General features: G+C 33.8%; 1 protein-coding gene across 8 annotated transcripts in view; it reads left to right on the top strand.

Moving 5' to 3' along the window:
* Positions 1–14,392, top strand: part of SPATA17 (spermatogenesis associated 17) — an 86,445-nt gene that overhangs the window by 5,166 nt on the left and 66,887 nt on the right. For 7 of the 8 annotated variants that reach the window (XR_010359070.1, XM_064414180.1, XM_064414181.1 and 4 more), the window contains exons 3-5: positions 933–1,014; positions 6,521–6,571; positions 11,928–12,031. Coding sequence is in view for 7 of the 8 variants with exons in the window: in XM_064414180.1 (XP_064270250.1) it covers positions 933–1,014; positions 6,521–6,571; positions 11,928–12,031 (237 nt within the window). In the remaining variant the exon portion in view is untranslated. The remainder of the gene's footprint in view (positions 1–932; positions 1,015–6,520; positions 6,572–11,927; positions 12,032–14,392) is intronic. The other variant, XM_064414179.1, reaches the window with a different exon arrangement.

Below are 14,392 nucleotides of genomic sequence, written 5' to 3'. Positions count from 1 at the left end.
TGAAGTTTAAGATGTGTCTGAATGTGGCACTTGGGAATATGATTTAGGGGTGATTATGGTGCTGCTGGGTGGACAGTCAGACTAGATCATCTTGAAGGCTTCTTCCACCTTGATTGATTCTCTAATTCTGTGATTGTCTCTGGCTTACTTATGACCACAGGCTCAATGTAGCCAATTCTCAGTGTTTTGAATTACCCAAAGACTGCCTTCACTGAGTGGAGTGCAGGTTTATAAGTTTGATGTTCCATAGTTAGGTGGTATGAATGATCCCCTGTACAGCTTTTTCTATTTCCCAAAGTAATGATTCAAAAATTTTCTGCAAAAATTTATGTGGCATCAACTATGAAATTTTTAGTAGCTATACATTAATTAATTAAGGACACAGTAAATATTCACAATTAAGCTAGGTGTAATTTTATAAAAGCAAAAAGGTGCCTAAAAGTGAAAAAAGAATCTAAAAATTCAAGTGTCAGTAGGTTTTGTCAAATAGTTAAAAATTATATAGCTGTGAAAATGTTGCATGTAACAGAAAAAATTCTGAACTGGTTAGATTTGTTTGGTAAAACCATGAAAATGAAACAATTTATTATGCAAATTAAATTTGTAAGGCTTTTTCATTAAACTTTTCTAATAGTATACAGGTAAGTTTGCAGTAACCCATGTTTTCTAAAAACAAAAGTATGTGTATATAAATAAATATATGCATATAATGGTCTATGTGTGTGTGTGTATATATACATATACATATGTATATATACATATACATATGTATATATGTATATATATACAGGTATATGTATAAAGTATGCTTGTGCTTGTAGTGGTCATTTGTACGTTGCATAATACACTGTATGCTATTTTTATTATTATGAAAAGTTAATAGGTCTGGAGTCTGAAAAAACTAATTACTTTGTTAATATGTTTCATTTTAGACATCTGAGAAAAATGGCGATTTTGATACAGAAGTGGTGGAGAGGTTATCTAAGAAGAAAATACTTCAGAGAAGTAGTGGAGGTAAAAAAGTACTTTTTAAAATTTTGTTTGGTTTTTTTTGTAGAATGCATATGAATAATTCATTCACTCACCATGAAATTAAAAAGCTGAAACTCCATTTCTTATACACACAGACACACTCTTTACTGTAAAGAAAAGCACCATTAATTTCAGCAAGCCTACTATTAACAGTCAAGTTAAGTCAGTGTTTAAGTGCTTGCAGCTCTGGAGTGTTGGTCCCCAAACCAGCAATGAGATCTGCTCATGCAGAAGTCTGCCCACATGATGCTAATTGCAGGATTGGAGCTTTACAAGATGCTTTTTTTTTTCTCCTTTTTCCTGGCATATCTTTTAATTTTGAAAATAAAATAAGCAAATGTGTCTACACATTGCTATTTTATGTTTTAGTGGTTTAAATTTCTTACTTATTGAACCTTGAAGTATTTGAGGTTTTGCCTTAAGACAGACAGCAGATCATAGGCAGTCTAATTCTTGTGATGGACCTGAGGAGAACAAAAGTGTGTGATAGCACACAAGCCAAAACCTCTGCTATCAGGTTTAGTGGACTAAGAAGAAAATAATTTAACATAAAATATGTGATTTACTTCAATAATTTATCAATTTATGTTAATGTTTTACAATAGTGTTAAACTTGTTAGTCATTTATTCTTGATTAATTTTGTTAAATTGCTGCTTTTAAGTCAAAACAGACAATTAAAGAAGTAAAAAAAGAGCTAAAATAAAACATATATTACTAACCAAGGTTCATACTCCCCACTAAACTATGTTTTCAAGTATCAGGACTTGTGTACCTGGAAAATAATTTATTTTTTCCCCAAGTCTGTCAATTATCTATGTAAAGATTTTCTCTTTTCCAACTTACTAACTGGCTTAACTAATAAATGAGCCATTCTTTCAGTTTATGGTTTTCACTCATCTTCTAAAAGTAATTCTTCAATACAGAGCAGATAGCTGCATAGTTGCATTGGGTTCTGTTTTGAAAAAAGTAGGACTTCAGCTGAATATTATTCCTGAGTATAAGGAAGATTTGTTTAATCTAGGAAAGCTTCTGTAGAAGAGAAGCATGATAATCCATCTTAAAATTTGTTAATGAAAAGAAAGGATATGTGCAGTCACTGGGACAAGGGAAGGAAGAAATCAGCGTGATCAAACAGGTTGCCTGTAATCAGAGACCTGAGAGAGCTAACATCATAAAGCTCTCCTCAGCTTTCTGTCCTTGAATATAATTCTGAAAAGTAAAATAAATAAGTCTTTAATCAATAAAGCCTGATGAATATTTAGTTCTTCCAACAGACGTAACTGAAATTCTTGCCAAATCTGAGGTCCATGGAACAATGTAGGACAAAAAATTCTGCAACTTAATACACACATTCTAAATCAGATGATGAATTAATCCAGTTTCTGGATTCCAGTACTTATCCAGTGCTAGCCAGAGCTCTAGAGGAACAGAATCTCATTAGAAAGCTTACAAATTTTACAGCAATCAGCACAGGAAATTATCTTTTCCCCTCAAACAATACATTTCGTTTTTGCCATCACTTTGATTGGAGAAGACTAAATAGAACAGCTTGATTGGAAGCCAACCTGAGTACCACAGAAGTATGAGATAAAAAGGCACATTCTACTCCCTTTGTACTGCTGTATCTAGTGTGTGGACTTAAATATAAAGTGTGAGTTAATACCTTATAACTGTTGTTTTACTATCTTTATTCAATTAATGGCTGAACATGGAATATGTAAAAAGCAAAATCTCAGCAGCTTAACATAACTTTCAAGTTAAAGGATCAGGCAGTATTTGCAATGAACTCTTGCTAGTAACCGTTGTAATGACTCCTGAGTGTGAAAGACAATGATGCATTTGGCATGATAGTTCCTTAAATACACTGGTCACTTTAAAATTTGTCTGCTGATAATGATTTCATTGGTATCTGCTGCCAGCAAACAAGGCAAAGCATATGCACAAAATAGCCATGATTGCTTGATAATAAATCATTTTAATGATTATATTCAAACTTGTGAAATGTGAATGGTACTGATGCGGAAAATAACAAAGGCTGAGGCTCATCAGATTGGCTGTCCATATGTGCATCACCACTAGTATTTCATTTGCTTCTCCTCTAGTGCCTCTTCCTTTAATTGTTAAGAGATATGTTTGGTAAAAAAAAACTAAAAAACCCTTACAACTATTGATGGCATTTATATTATTGAAGTTATGTGCCTTTCTATTCTAAGTTATTTGATATAAAGCTTTGTTTCCTAATTAATCTCAAGCTAAAATTAATAACTGCTCTCCTACACTTAATAACTTGGTTACATTGATTGTGTTGGATTGTAAAACTTTGCATGACCTGCAGGAAGGTATGAATTTTAGGACCAGGCAAACACCAGAACATGAAACAAACTATGCATCACTGTTTCTTTATTGCTATTTTCTCAAAGCCAAGGAATCATTTGCTAAAGCAAGGGGAATTGTAACATTTCATCATTATATGAAGCTGGTATGCATGCTGGCCATATTTTCAGTTTACTTTGGGAGGAGATGCAGTTAAGAAAAGTGAATATTTATAGTTTGGCACCACCCTAAGTGATTTAGCTTCAAGTCAACAGCCAGTTTTAAATAGTTCCAGTCTAATAGGAATTAGGCGGATACCTATTTGCTCTACAAAACTTCCGAAATATACCATGACCACATTCACAATTTAGACCATCTCTCAACCTTGATTTCACTCTCAAACTCAATCAGATCCTTGGCTCTTCAAATTCTTTGAATTTGTCATTTTGTATTAACTCTTTAACACAAAAGAAGACACCAGTCAGAGCACATTTGTAGATGATCCCCAAGCATGTTTTTAAATGCAAAATGAGAAAATAAACAGAAGTTTTTATATACAAGGCTTCAAATATGTTTTGAAAACCTACTCTTAAGGTAAGCTGGACAGAAGACCTGCATATTAATGTCAGAATTCATGACAAAGACAAAGACATCCTGGCTCAGAAGTAGAGGTGGCACATGGATGAGATGGGAAAGTAATTCTTTCCAGAATGTCAACCTGGCAGTGTCACATTTAAATTGGCACTTAGTGAAAAATGAGGGGCAATCCAATGGGCATGGACTGAACTGCATGAAATTCCACTTAAACATAAGAAAATAGTCTTCTGGACAAGCAGGCCCCAGTTCTGGAAAGAATCTTTTGTTTATTAGGAGAGCACATAAATGTAGACTTGGGTTGAAGCCCTAAATTGTGACACATTGTTTTTGTGAATAGCAATGAACACCTTCTCCATCATTTGTAATAGCAGAATTTTCGAATCAGGATTGGAAAACAGAGGCTAATATATTTGCAAAAAAACCTAGACAGTGATACAGCCTTTAGCTTTTGGTGCAAGAATTAAGTTGCAAGACAGTTACATGAGCAGTTCTGCATTTGAGAGACGTGATTTAGAGCAAGAGTTGAGTAAAAGCAGGAATGTGTAACTTCTTGGTTTTGGGTAACCCTCTTAAGTGGTGGTAGGGTAAGGCCTGGATTCCTCATACTTTAGTGGGGTGTGCAAAACCAGACCTTATTTGACATTGACTGTCTCTGTAAATAATAGACAGAGTTCTTCAATACTTGGCCAAGCTCAGAGTCAAAGTGGTCCCACATTATCTCTCAGTTTGGGTGATATAAAGAGCATTAATGATGTAAGGTGTCCAATTTATGTTCCTCAATAAAATGGGATGCATTCAGATCTAAGTGCTCACAGCTTTCAAATATGAGAAGAGTAAACAAAGAGGTGTAAAATTGTTTAGTTTAATCACTGATCAACAGAAATCTGACTAACGTTTTTAAGCTTCCATTAAAATTTATTTTATCTATTTGGTGGTGTGATAACTGTTATGTTCACTTTCAAAGAAAGAAAAGATGAGCTGCAACCCAAAATTGTATTAATTTAATTGAGCAGTTTAGGGATATACTTAAGTCAGGCAACCATTATTTCAATCCATTATTAGCTATCTACAGTTAGTATCACTCAGTAAATACTTATGGAGAATAAAGGGGAGAGAGAGACAGTCCATTATTTATTCTAATTTGTACATTTGGGGTAGATTTTCCCTTGAATATATATATATTTTTTTTTATATATGTGTATGTATATATGTATATATCTATGTGTATGTATGCACATCCACATGTAAGTGTGAAACTTCTTTGAACTTTAACAATTCTGCAATTTTCTTTCATATAAGAAACATATTTTGTACTGTTTCCATTATTAGTAGATTGGTATGATATTAAAGTGAGCATTTAAAATGCACCTTAATTAAACTGCAGGAATTATGCCTTGCTTAATGTAATGAAGGAAGAGAATTTAAAATGAAGTAACATCATTGTGTTCATTTGTAAATAACATATTGCAGCCAACTGTTTCTTAATTGCCCAGACTGTTGATAAATAATCCAGTCCTGCTGCTCTCCACAGACAATTTGCTTTGGATCAGACTAGGCAATTCAAATAACACTAATTACAGTGAAACCCTTTTATAGTGAATTCCTGTTTGCCATGGGGGTGAAAATCACTATATCAGGGGAAAGCACTTTTGCCTTTGATTTGTGTCTAAAACATGAGAAACACATAAAAGCTGCATGTTGTGCTAAATAAAGGACATACTCTTGCATTCAAAGTACTTATATTTTACTTTTTATGATACAATTGTGAATTATGTTCATTTTGCATTTGTAATTAGAGGGCGGAACAGATGTGAAAGCTTAGTTTAAAGTGATGTATCCATTAAAATAACCTATGCTGCCAAGTGATTGCTTAGTATAATAGGGGATTCGTTCACTACGAGAGGAATTCTACTTTACTGGAAGGAAACCAGGACTTCAGGAAATGTTCTCTATATCAGGGGATTCACTGTAACATGGTATCATTTTATTTATGATTTTATGATGTTAAAATGCATATTAAATAAAATTCCCAACGATTACTCAGGAGGCAGCTAAGTACATAACATTTAGTACAGATGGTTAGAAGGCACAATTTTGCTCCATCACTGCATCCATATCCTTGAACGATTTCGACTGAAGACAGCATTTCTCTGAATTTTTCATTAAACCAGACATCTTGAAATATGAATTCCTTTTATGTTTCTGTGAGTTTTGGCTAAAAGAACCCCAGTGAATAAATCATACAATACTACATGTCACCAGCACTTGTGAATATTTCTGCTTTGTTATTCTACTCTCAGTAGAGCACCATTGATTATCAAACTCAGCGGAGAGCATTTTATGATCATATATCTCCATTAGCTCCTGGTTTGACTACCATAGATTTTTCTGGTTAAGCCTGCATTATGTATTAGGAAGCCTATCTCTTCAATACAAAGTTTGATTTTATTCTCTCTTAGCCTAGAACTCTTATTATGTATTATGTATAAAGATTCTTATCTTTTATATGTAAAAATAGCAGGACTGTCTTTGTGTAACTGAAATATGTGCCATCTTTTTTTTTTTCTTGATTCACAGAGAGCATATTTTATTAAGAAGCAGAAATTCTACAATGAAATGGCTGTCAGGGTAAATATTTCTTCACTTGTTAAACAAATGAAAAGTCAATTGTGCTCCGAATCTGCTTTTAATAAAATGAGCAAAGCAGAATAATGTACACTTGATTGATATGCTCATGGCAACAGCAGGAAATACTACATAGTTAAAAATTAAAGTTTCACTGGGTAGTCAGGGTTGTATTTGAAAACTGTAGCTGAATTTGAGGTACATGAATGTGTCTTGCCCCATTTAAATGTCCATTGGACCTTATAATGTATGGTACTGATAAAACCCCCAAACATTCTATCTGCCAGTATTCTTACAAAAGTAAGAATGTTTGTTCTACAAAAGTAGACATATATTTACAATTCTGACAAACTACAGGGCTTTTAAGCTTGTTGATGTGGCTGTGCTTTTTCTCTTGTTAGTGTATGACCCTTGCTGTATTGCATCTCAAGAGTTAGAGAGCACAGGACAATTTCAGTGCTTAAACATAGAGGTGGAACTGAACTAATCTCATTGATGATATTAAGAGTGAATTTGGCTAGATGAAGAAGTATATAAACAGACCTTGAACTTCAATGAATCTACAGCAAATGAAGTTTGTTGTGGGTGAAACTGCAAAACATATTTAACTAGGAACTAACTTTTTTTTCCTGAACTTTGAAACTGCACTTGAACAAATATGTAAAAAAAATGGGGAAAGCATAAAATAATTTGTGTGATTAAGTCTCAGAGTCAAGCGACCTGTACTCATCAGGTGTTTTGCTTAGTTCTAGTTCTCTCAAAGGCACAGAGTAGAATCTTACATTTGGTGCATGTTTAAGAATTGAAGGTGTTTAACAGCAGTTTAATACCTCACAAATGTATCTTTTTGTTGTTGTAATAGTTCATTCCTTACTTAGCTAGTTTCAAAGTATTCCACAGTGGATAAATACTATTTACTCATGCAGCTGAGATCAGTGAGAAAACATAAGATGTAAGCCAGCTCTTAAAAGTTGCCTCTGTACTTCCAGAAGATATTTTAAGACCAAATTTCAGAGGTAATTATGTATTCTAGTCAAATGGAGTTTTGCATTTGGTCTTTCATTTTTAAAAGAAATTGAATATGTTCCCATTCATTTGTAATGGAAATATAATGTTGAATCATTACGTGATATAAATCTTCAAAGTACATTTTTTCAGTCATGTCCTTTTCTTTAATGGAAATTTAAATCAGTAGAAAACAATAGAACAGATCTTTATTTAGTTGCAAATGTCAGAATCAGATTCTCCTCTACCTAAATCTTGTGCAGCCATATCTGCAGAGCAGATTAAGTGCTACTGGTCTGAAACACTGAATGCTTTTGTGGTTTTTTCTGTCCTGTGTTTCTTGAAGAGCTAAGCAAGGTCCAATAGCAAATCAGGCCTGGTGAGTTTCTGCACAGATCATGTGTGCTCAAACTTCAAGCTTCCTAAGCCAACGGTTCCTTATATTCAGTCATCATGATCTTGATTCATGATTAATATAACTAAGTGTTCTAAAAGTATAACAATAACTGTGTATGTTTTTCTATTTATCCACTTTGTTTTGTCTCATGGTATTATTAACTATTTCAGTTTTTAGTCACTCTTTAGAAACGCAGTTTCAGTTTTGGCATTTGAAGTATCGAGGGCATACACATGCTCATAGTTTTGAAGCAAGTCTATATATCTTGTCCTTCTGGATTGCATTTGATTGTGATCAGAGCAATCAGTTTAATCTTTTAAAATAAAATCAGAGATCTTGTTTAAATCAGTTTCAGTTTCAAGGCAAATATTATTCTTTCTTTTAAAATATTTAAAGTTCCTGTAAATTTTCAGCATCAAAAGTAATCCCATGGCAAAAAAAATTCCACGAGCAGATGGCTTTTGATATATTGAGGTATTGCCATTTGTTTTAGTGCTTAAAATAAACATTATTTATAAGACCACTTACATTTTGATGTTACTTAATGAGGAATACGCATCATTGATTTGACTAGCTTAAGAGGTCATTTAGAACTTGCCCGTTAACAAGCTGTAATCTGCTGAGCACACAATGACTTTGTTTAAAATTATCTGTTCAGTGCTGATCAATGACAATAATTGTTTTGTACCAATCGCTGTTGAAACTTGCTAATTACTTTGAAGGGCATACACACACTTGTCTCTTCTTTTTCAAGAATTTTTTAAACATTCACCTTGGAATTAAAAAGAAATGCAGTCATAACATTATACTTCTTTATAAAAGCAAACATTTAAAACTTTCACATTGAAAATATGAGCATCATCAGAAGCTTTTTAAACAATGGTCTTTCCTAAAAAGATTAATCTTCAGTTTTGGGATCACTGACATACAGTATTAGGGAAATAGAAGTCAGGCATAAAATAATTTGAGACACAATGCAGTCTTTCTTACTTAGGTTTCATTCAGTTGAAATCAGTGAGATAATTCTAAACAGAAAGTGGTGTAAATAAAGGTAAAGTGCAGCATTTAATTGGTATACTGAGCCCATTGGAGGTAATTATAGCTTCATACTATTTGAGCCTTTTGTCTTTCAGTTTGAGTTTTGATCCTTTAACCCAGAAATATCCAGTTCTGCATTTATAACTGTGAGGTGAAGACTGTCAGAAAGAGTTTCAAAGGGACCATAATCCTGCATTAATGAGCACATGGCTATATGGGAGCCAAGTTGCTCTTGTTGAGAAATTTTGAAGCCAAACAGAAAAACAAAGCTATGATCCTTATTCACATGCAAAGGATTTTGCTTAATCCCAGATCTCTGAAGGCATACTCATTCTCTGCTCTTTCTCTGTTCCTTTTTAACCCAATAAGCTTGTGTATGAGAAAGTAGTGTTGCGAAGAATATGAAATTTACTATCACTTAGTGCAAAGCAGTATGTCTAGAACTTTTCTTGTTCCCAGAACTCTTATTTGTTCATGATATAACAATATGTAGAGGTCCAAACCCCTTTCACTTAAAAAAACCCCAAAAGAACCCAAAAGCCCAAACAATAAAATCTCAAAAAAACCCAACCAACCAAACAAAAAAAAGACCAAAAACCAACCCCCCCAGAAATAAAACCAAACAAAACAACAACAACAAAAAAAAAAACCTCAGCCAAAAAAAAAAAAAAAACAACCCCAAAACCAAACAAAGTCAATCACAAATAACAACCTGTAGGTAAAAAAATATTCAACTTTTGAAATTTGTTTTAAGTCTTATTTGGGAAGGGAGGAAAATCCATGCTGATGCACAAATGGGAAATAGAAGAATATATTAACTCTGGAAGTTAATGTCTTCTTATTCTTTTTAAGTAACATATAGACCAAAGAATTACTGAAAGCTTTTCTGTGATTCTTATTCTCTTGTTAAATCTCACATAAAAGGATAATTATAACTGTACCCCAAGGTGCCATCAGTTGAAGCCAAATGTTGACTTTTACTTTGAAGAATAGTGTTTGGGGGTTTGTGAATGCAAAATGGTGCCAAAGTATGAAATATTCAGCCCTGCCTTAATTGGTGTCATTTTAGATGGATCTAGTAAAGGTCTGGAGATGGGAAACATTGCATACTTTTGTCAGTTATCACAGTGGTACAGAATTGGACTGTGCTGGAACTGGTAGGAGTAAAGCGAGTTTTGCCTGTTACTGAAGAGTGCTCCCAAGACTTGATGATAAAGATTCTGAAATTACTGAGTGCAATGGTTAGTGATAATCTGGGCAATTGGCATATTTTTTACATTTGCCTTCTTCCTGAATCAAACACAAAAGCCATGGCATTCTTTTTCTTCCCCCACCCCCTGCCTTTTTTTTTTTTTTTTAAAGGTACTTGTTTAGAAAGAGGTAGGCTAAGAAAAAAAGCCAAATAGCAGAAACACATGGGTTTCACAACCCTTAAAAAGTCATCCCTTGGTTCTGGAAAAAGAAAGGTTGATGTAAAGAAAAAAAATGTTCCTTATAGATATACTGAAATGTTTAAGTTCTTGAAAAGTCTGGTAGCTAGTGGCCCACAGGAAAAAGAGAGTTCTTAGTGCTTTGCAACATTTTACTTTTCCATGCCTTTAGATAAGGGGATACAGGTGATACTTGCTTCTGAATAGTAAAATGTCCAACTTTGCTTTTTGAATGTAGATTCTGCCTTTCAGCTGTTATGTCTTTTAAGATTTCAAAACTGTAAAGGTCAACGAGATGGATGAAGCTACTGCAGACTAGAAGATAGAAACTGGGATATTAACGTAGAAAAATATTGAGAAAAAAGGAGACAAAATGCAATGAAGGATGTAAAGATTATTTTGCAGGAAAGTTAATAATAAGTTCAAGGATGGAAGTATTTGCATATGAAGGAGCCAGACCCTGAGAAGAGAGGAAAAGATGGTTACTTTTTTTTTCAGATGTAGACATCCAGAGTATACTGACCTCTTATGGCAAGGAAAATCAGGAGCAAGAGCAGTCCTCAGCATGACTGAATAGAGCAAGTTACATCTCTCACCTCTACATGTCGTGGCATAGGGATAAATGTAACTCACCAAATGGCAGTCCTTCTAGCTTTTTATCTAATTGCAGAATCACAGAATTACAGAATCATTTAGGTTATGAAAGGCCTCTAAAGTCATTGAGTCCAACCTTTGACTGCTCATCACATTGTCAACTAGACCATGGCACTAAGTGCCATGTTTATTTGTTTCTCAAACTCTTTCAGGGATGGTGATTCCAACACCTCCCTGGGCAGCCCATTCCAATGCTTAATTGTCCATTCTTAATGCTTACTTTGCCATGCCAAAAAGCAGATAGCTGGTAAGCAGGTAATGATTTCAGAAACATCTTGATTAGAATTTTCAAGTATCAGAGAAGGTTTAAACACATTTGTTGAAATCAGTTGTTGGGGAAAATTGGGTGTAGACCAAGTTTCTTTTTTTTTTTTTTAAGGATGCTTTTCAAAATGCACCAAAAGATTAACCCTTTTTGTTAGGGGATGCTACTTAATTTCTATATGCATAATACAACTTTATAACTAGCTACATGCAAAGAGCTTTTCCTCTCCAGGTTAGGCTTTCTAAAGATTAGGCTTTCTCTGTTATGCAAGAGAATAGTATTTCTTGGGAAGAATTAAACTAATGTGGAACAAATAGACATGAACCATTTTACGCTGGAGGTGCAAGAAATGCAATTTATAAATTTATAACTTTCCAGAAGGTCTGATTCATTGAGTTCCTGGGAAGGCTTTTATTCAGTTTACACCTCTGCAGAGCACAAAGGTGATATCAGTGCTTCTACTTGGTATGGTTTTTAAGGAAAGAGGTACTTGGGAAACAGTACATGTATTTGATATGCATGCAATCTTTTTTATTTTAAATATATTAAGCAAGTATTTATTTTCTCCAGATCCAGAAAACATGGCGAGGCTATTACGTTCGGAAGTATATCCATAATTTTTATGCACTGAAGAAATACCTGAATGCTGTTTGTCTGAATAACAAACTTGTCAGGTAAAGATAAAAGCTCCATGTGGTAAAGCATTCGTTTGCCCTTCTTTTATTTGTAGAAAGTTTGTGGCACTAATTAAACTATTTCTTTGACTGTAGGTTCTCTTCCATTATCAAATATATGTATATAAATATATGTCATCATTCTCTTTATCCTATGCCTATTCATGTTGCACCATATTCTGTTCCCATTTACACTGTTATGAATTCAGAATTATTTCTTTGAATTAATTAGGCGTGCTCTGGGTTTGTACTAGTTTAAAAAAAATGGAATTGGCTCTTCACTCATGCTCAGAATTTGTAGATTATTATGCCCTAAATAGGGTTTGTTGAACTAGATTTTTTTTTTCCCACTATACACAAGCTAACCAAAATTTTCTTTTTATAATTTGTTTGGAATATGGATTATTGGTAATGAATGCAAGAGCAGATTTGGATTTAAGTTTCATACATGAGGCGTACTATGAATATTAATTGGGAAAGATACTAGTGTGGATACAGTGAAACAGATTCTTTTCATAATTACAGAAGAGAAGGAATAGCCTGTCAGATTTCTGTCTAGAACTGTTCTTGCTCTATGTTCTTACTCTATTTCTCCTATACATCTGTTTTCTTTCCCTGTGCTTAAGCTGAAACCTCTCTAAAATAGAGGTAATTATTTCCCTCTAGTGGATTTGATATTCTGATCCATGACCATTACTCAGATAACAGTGGAAACAAACAGATGAAATGCTGGGTGACCATGATCATAATTTTCTCAGTGTAAATGAAAGCTGTTGGACAAAATCCATGGAGTGTTTGACGTTCAGAATATCGGAGACAAATCTTTGCTTTCTCAAGCACAGAAATATAAGGGAGTCTAGTAAACCAACATTTCTAGAAATCTTGTCTAAATCACATGGCAAAGACTGTTACATAAAGCAGCATATGCAAGTTATACATTAAAAAACCCAGGATTATCCAGCTTCTTGTATGCTGGTTAATAATGATATTATTCTTCCACAGTACAGCTGGTGCTAAATCCTCTTTTTCAAAACATTATTTCTTGTGCATTACATTGTTACCTATAATGAACCATACTGATAGTCACCTACCTCTGAACTCTCATTTTTATTCATTTAAATGTATTCTGTGCAGGAAGTTAGGTCACAACTCAGCAAAGCCAGACTTAAATATTCTGTTATAGCTTAAATGGTATCTTGATCTGAAATCCTTGAAATATTCTCTTGAAAAGGTAGAATCCTAGGAAGACTAGACTAAATCTTGGAAAATAAGTGGAGCCATAACTTCTCTGGTTTAAAATTCATATCACTGGATGAACTGAAAAAATAGAAACTGCTTTTCTGATCATAATTGTTCTATCACTTTTCTTCATTCCCTGCCTAAACCTAGACCATGGCTCATAACTTGTTGCTTAGATTGACCTTTAATGTATGCCAACAAAACAAGATAGCAAGTGGTATTCCTGCTGCACGGTGAACATGGATTGGTTGGAGCTTTGTATTTTATTTCCCCACACCCACTATAGGTCTCTCCTGAGTATACCCTGCTTTGGAAGACTACAAAAATATTTGGTTTTCAGTACTTTCACATGTTGATCAAATTCCCTAGTATTTAGTTTAGGTAAAAAAACATTGAAAACCATAAAGCCTATGCATTGCATAGATATTTTAACCAAGAAACACTTTTGTGCTCTTTAACAGGTAAGATGAACCGTATGACTTCAGGTACATCAAAATGTGTCAAAGTTGGTCTGTGTGAACTCTTATCTGGCAACTGATAGATTGATATTTTGCTAATTTGAATTCTATATTCCAGAGTTCACAGAAATACATGTCTTTCAGATGAAAAAAAAATCCATCTTTTCAGTTAAAAAAGTTAAAAATTAATTTTTGAGCTAATTTGGACAAATGGATTGTATTATTGTTTCAATTTTTAAAACACGAGTTACCAAGTGCAATCAAGAATCACTGCAGTAATCCCTTTACTGGGATACATTTGAAAACTAATATGTATATCACCTTCAACATTCTTCTTATGAAATATAACAGATGTTTAGTGAGAATTAGGTGTAGGCCCTCAGCCAAACAGATTTTTCCTGTCATTGGGCTAAGTTGCTGCCAACAACTTTAGCCCCAAGGTGGCCCACTGTATTTCTTATGTGGAATATTGAGCCAGGTGGGGGAAAGATTCTCCTCATATTTTCATTAGCCATCACATTGGTTCTGGACAAGTATAACCTCACTGTTCATAAACATATTTGCAACTGTGCACTGTAAAAAACAGAAGGAATTGTCAGAAATAGAAAGAATGCATTTATGAAATGGCTGGGTTTTATTAAAACATCAACATTATGAAAATTTA

Source organism: Passer domesticus, chromosome 3, assembly GCF_036417665.1.
Source record: "Passer domesticus isolate bPasDom1 chromosome 3, bPasDom1.hap1, whole genome shotgun sequence".
Taxonomy (NCBI): Eukaryota; Metazoa; Chordata; class Aves; order Passeriformes; family Passeridae; genus Passer; species Passer domesticus.
Note: the sequence above shows the minus strand (reverse complement) of the source record. Positions and strands in the feature narration are given on the sequence as shown.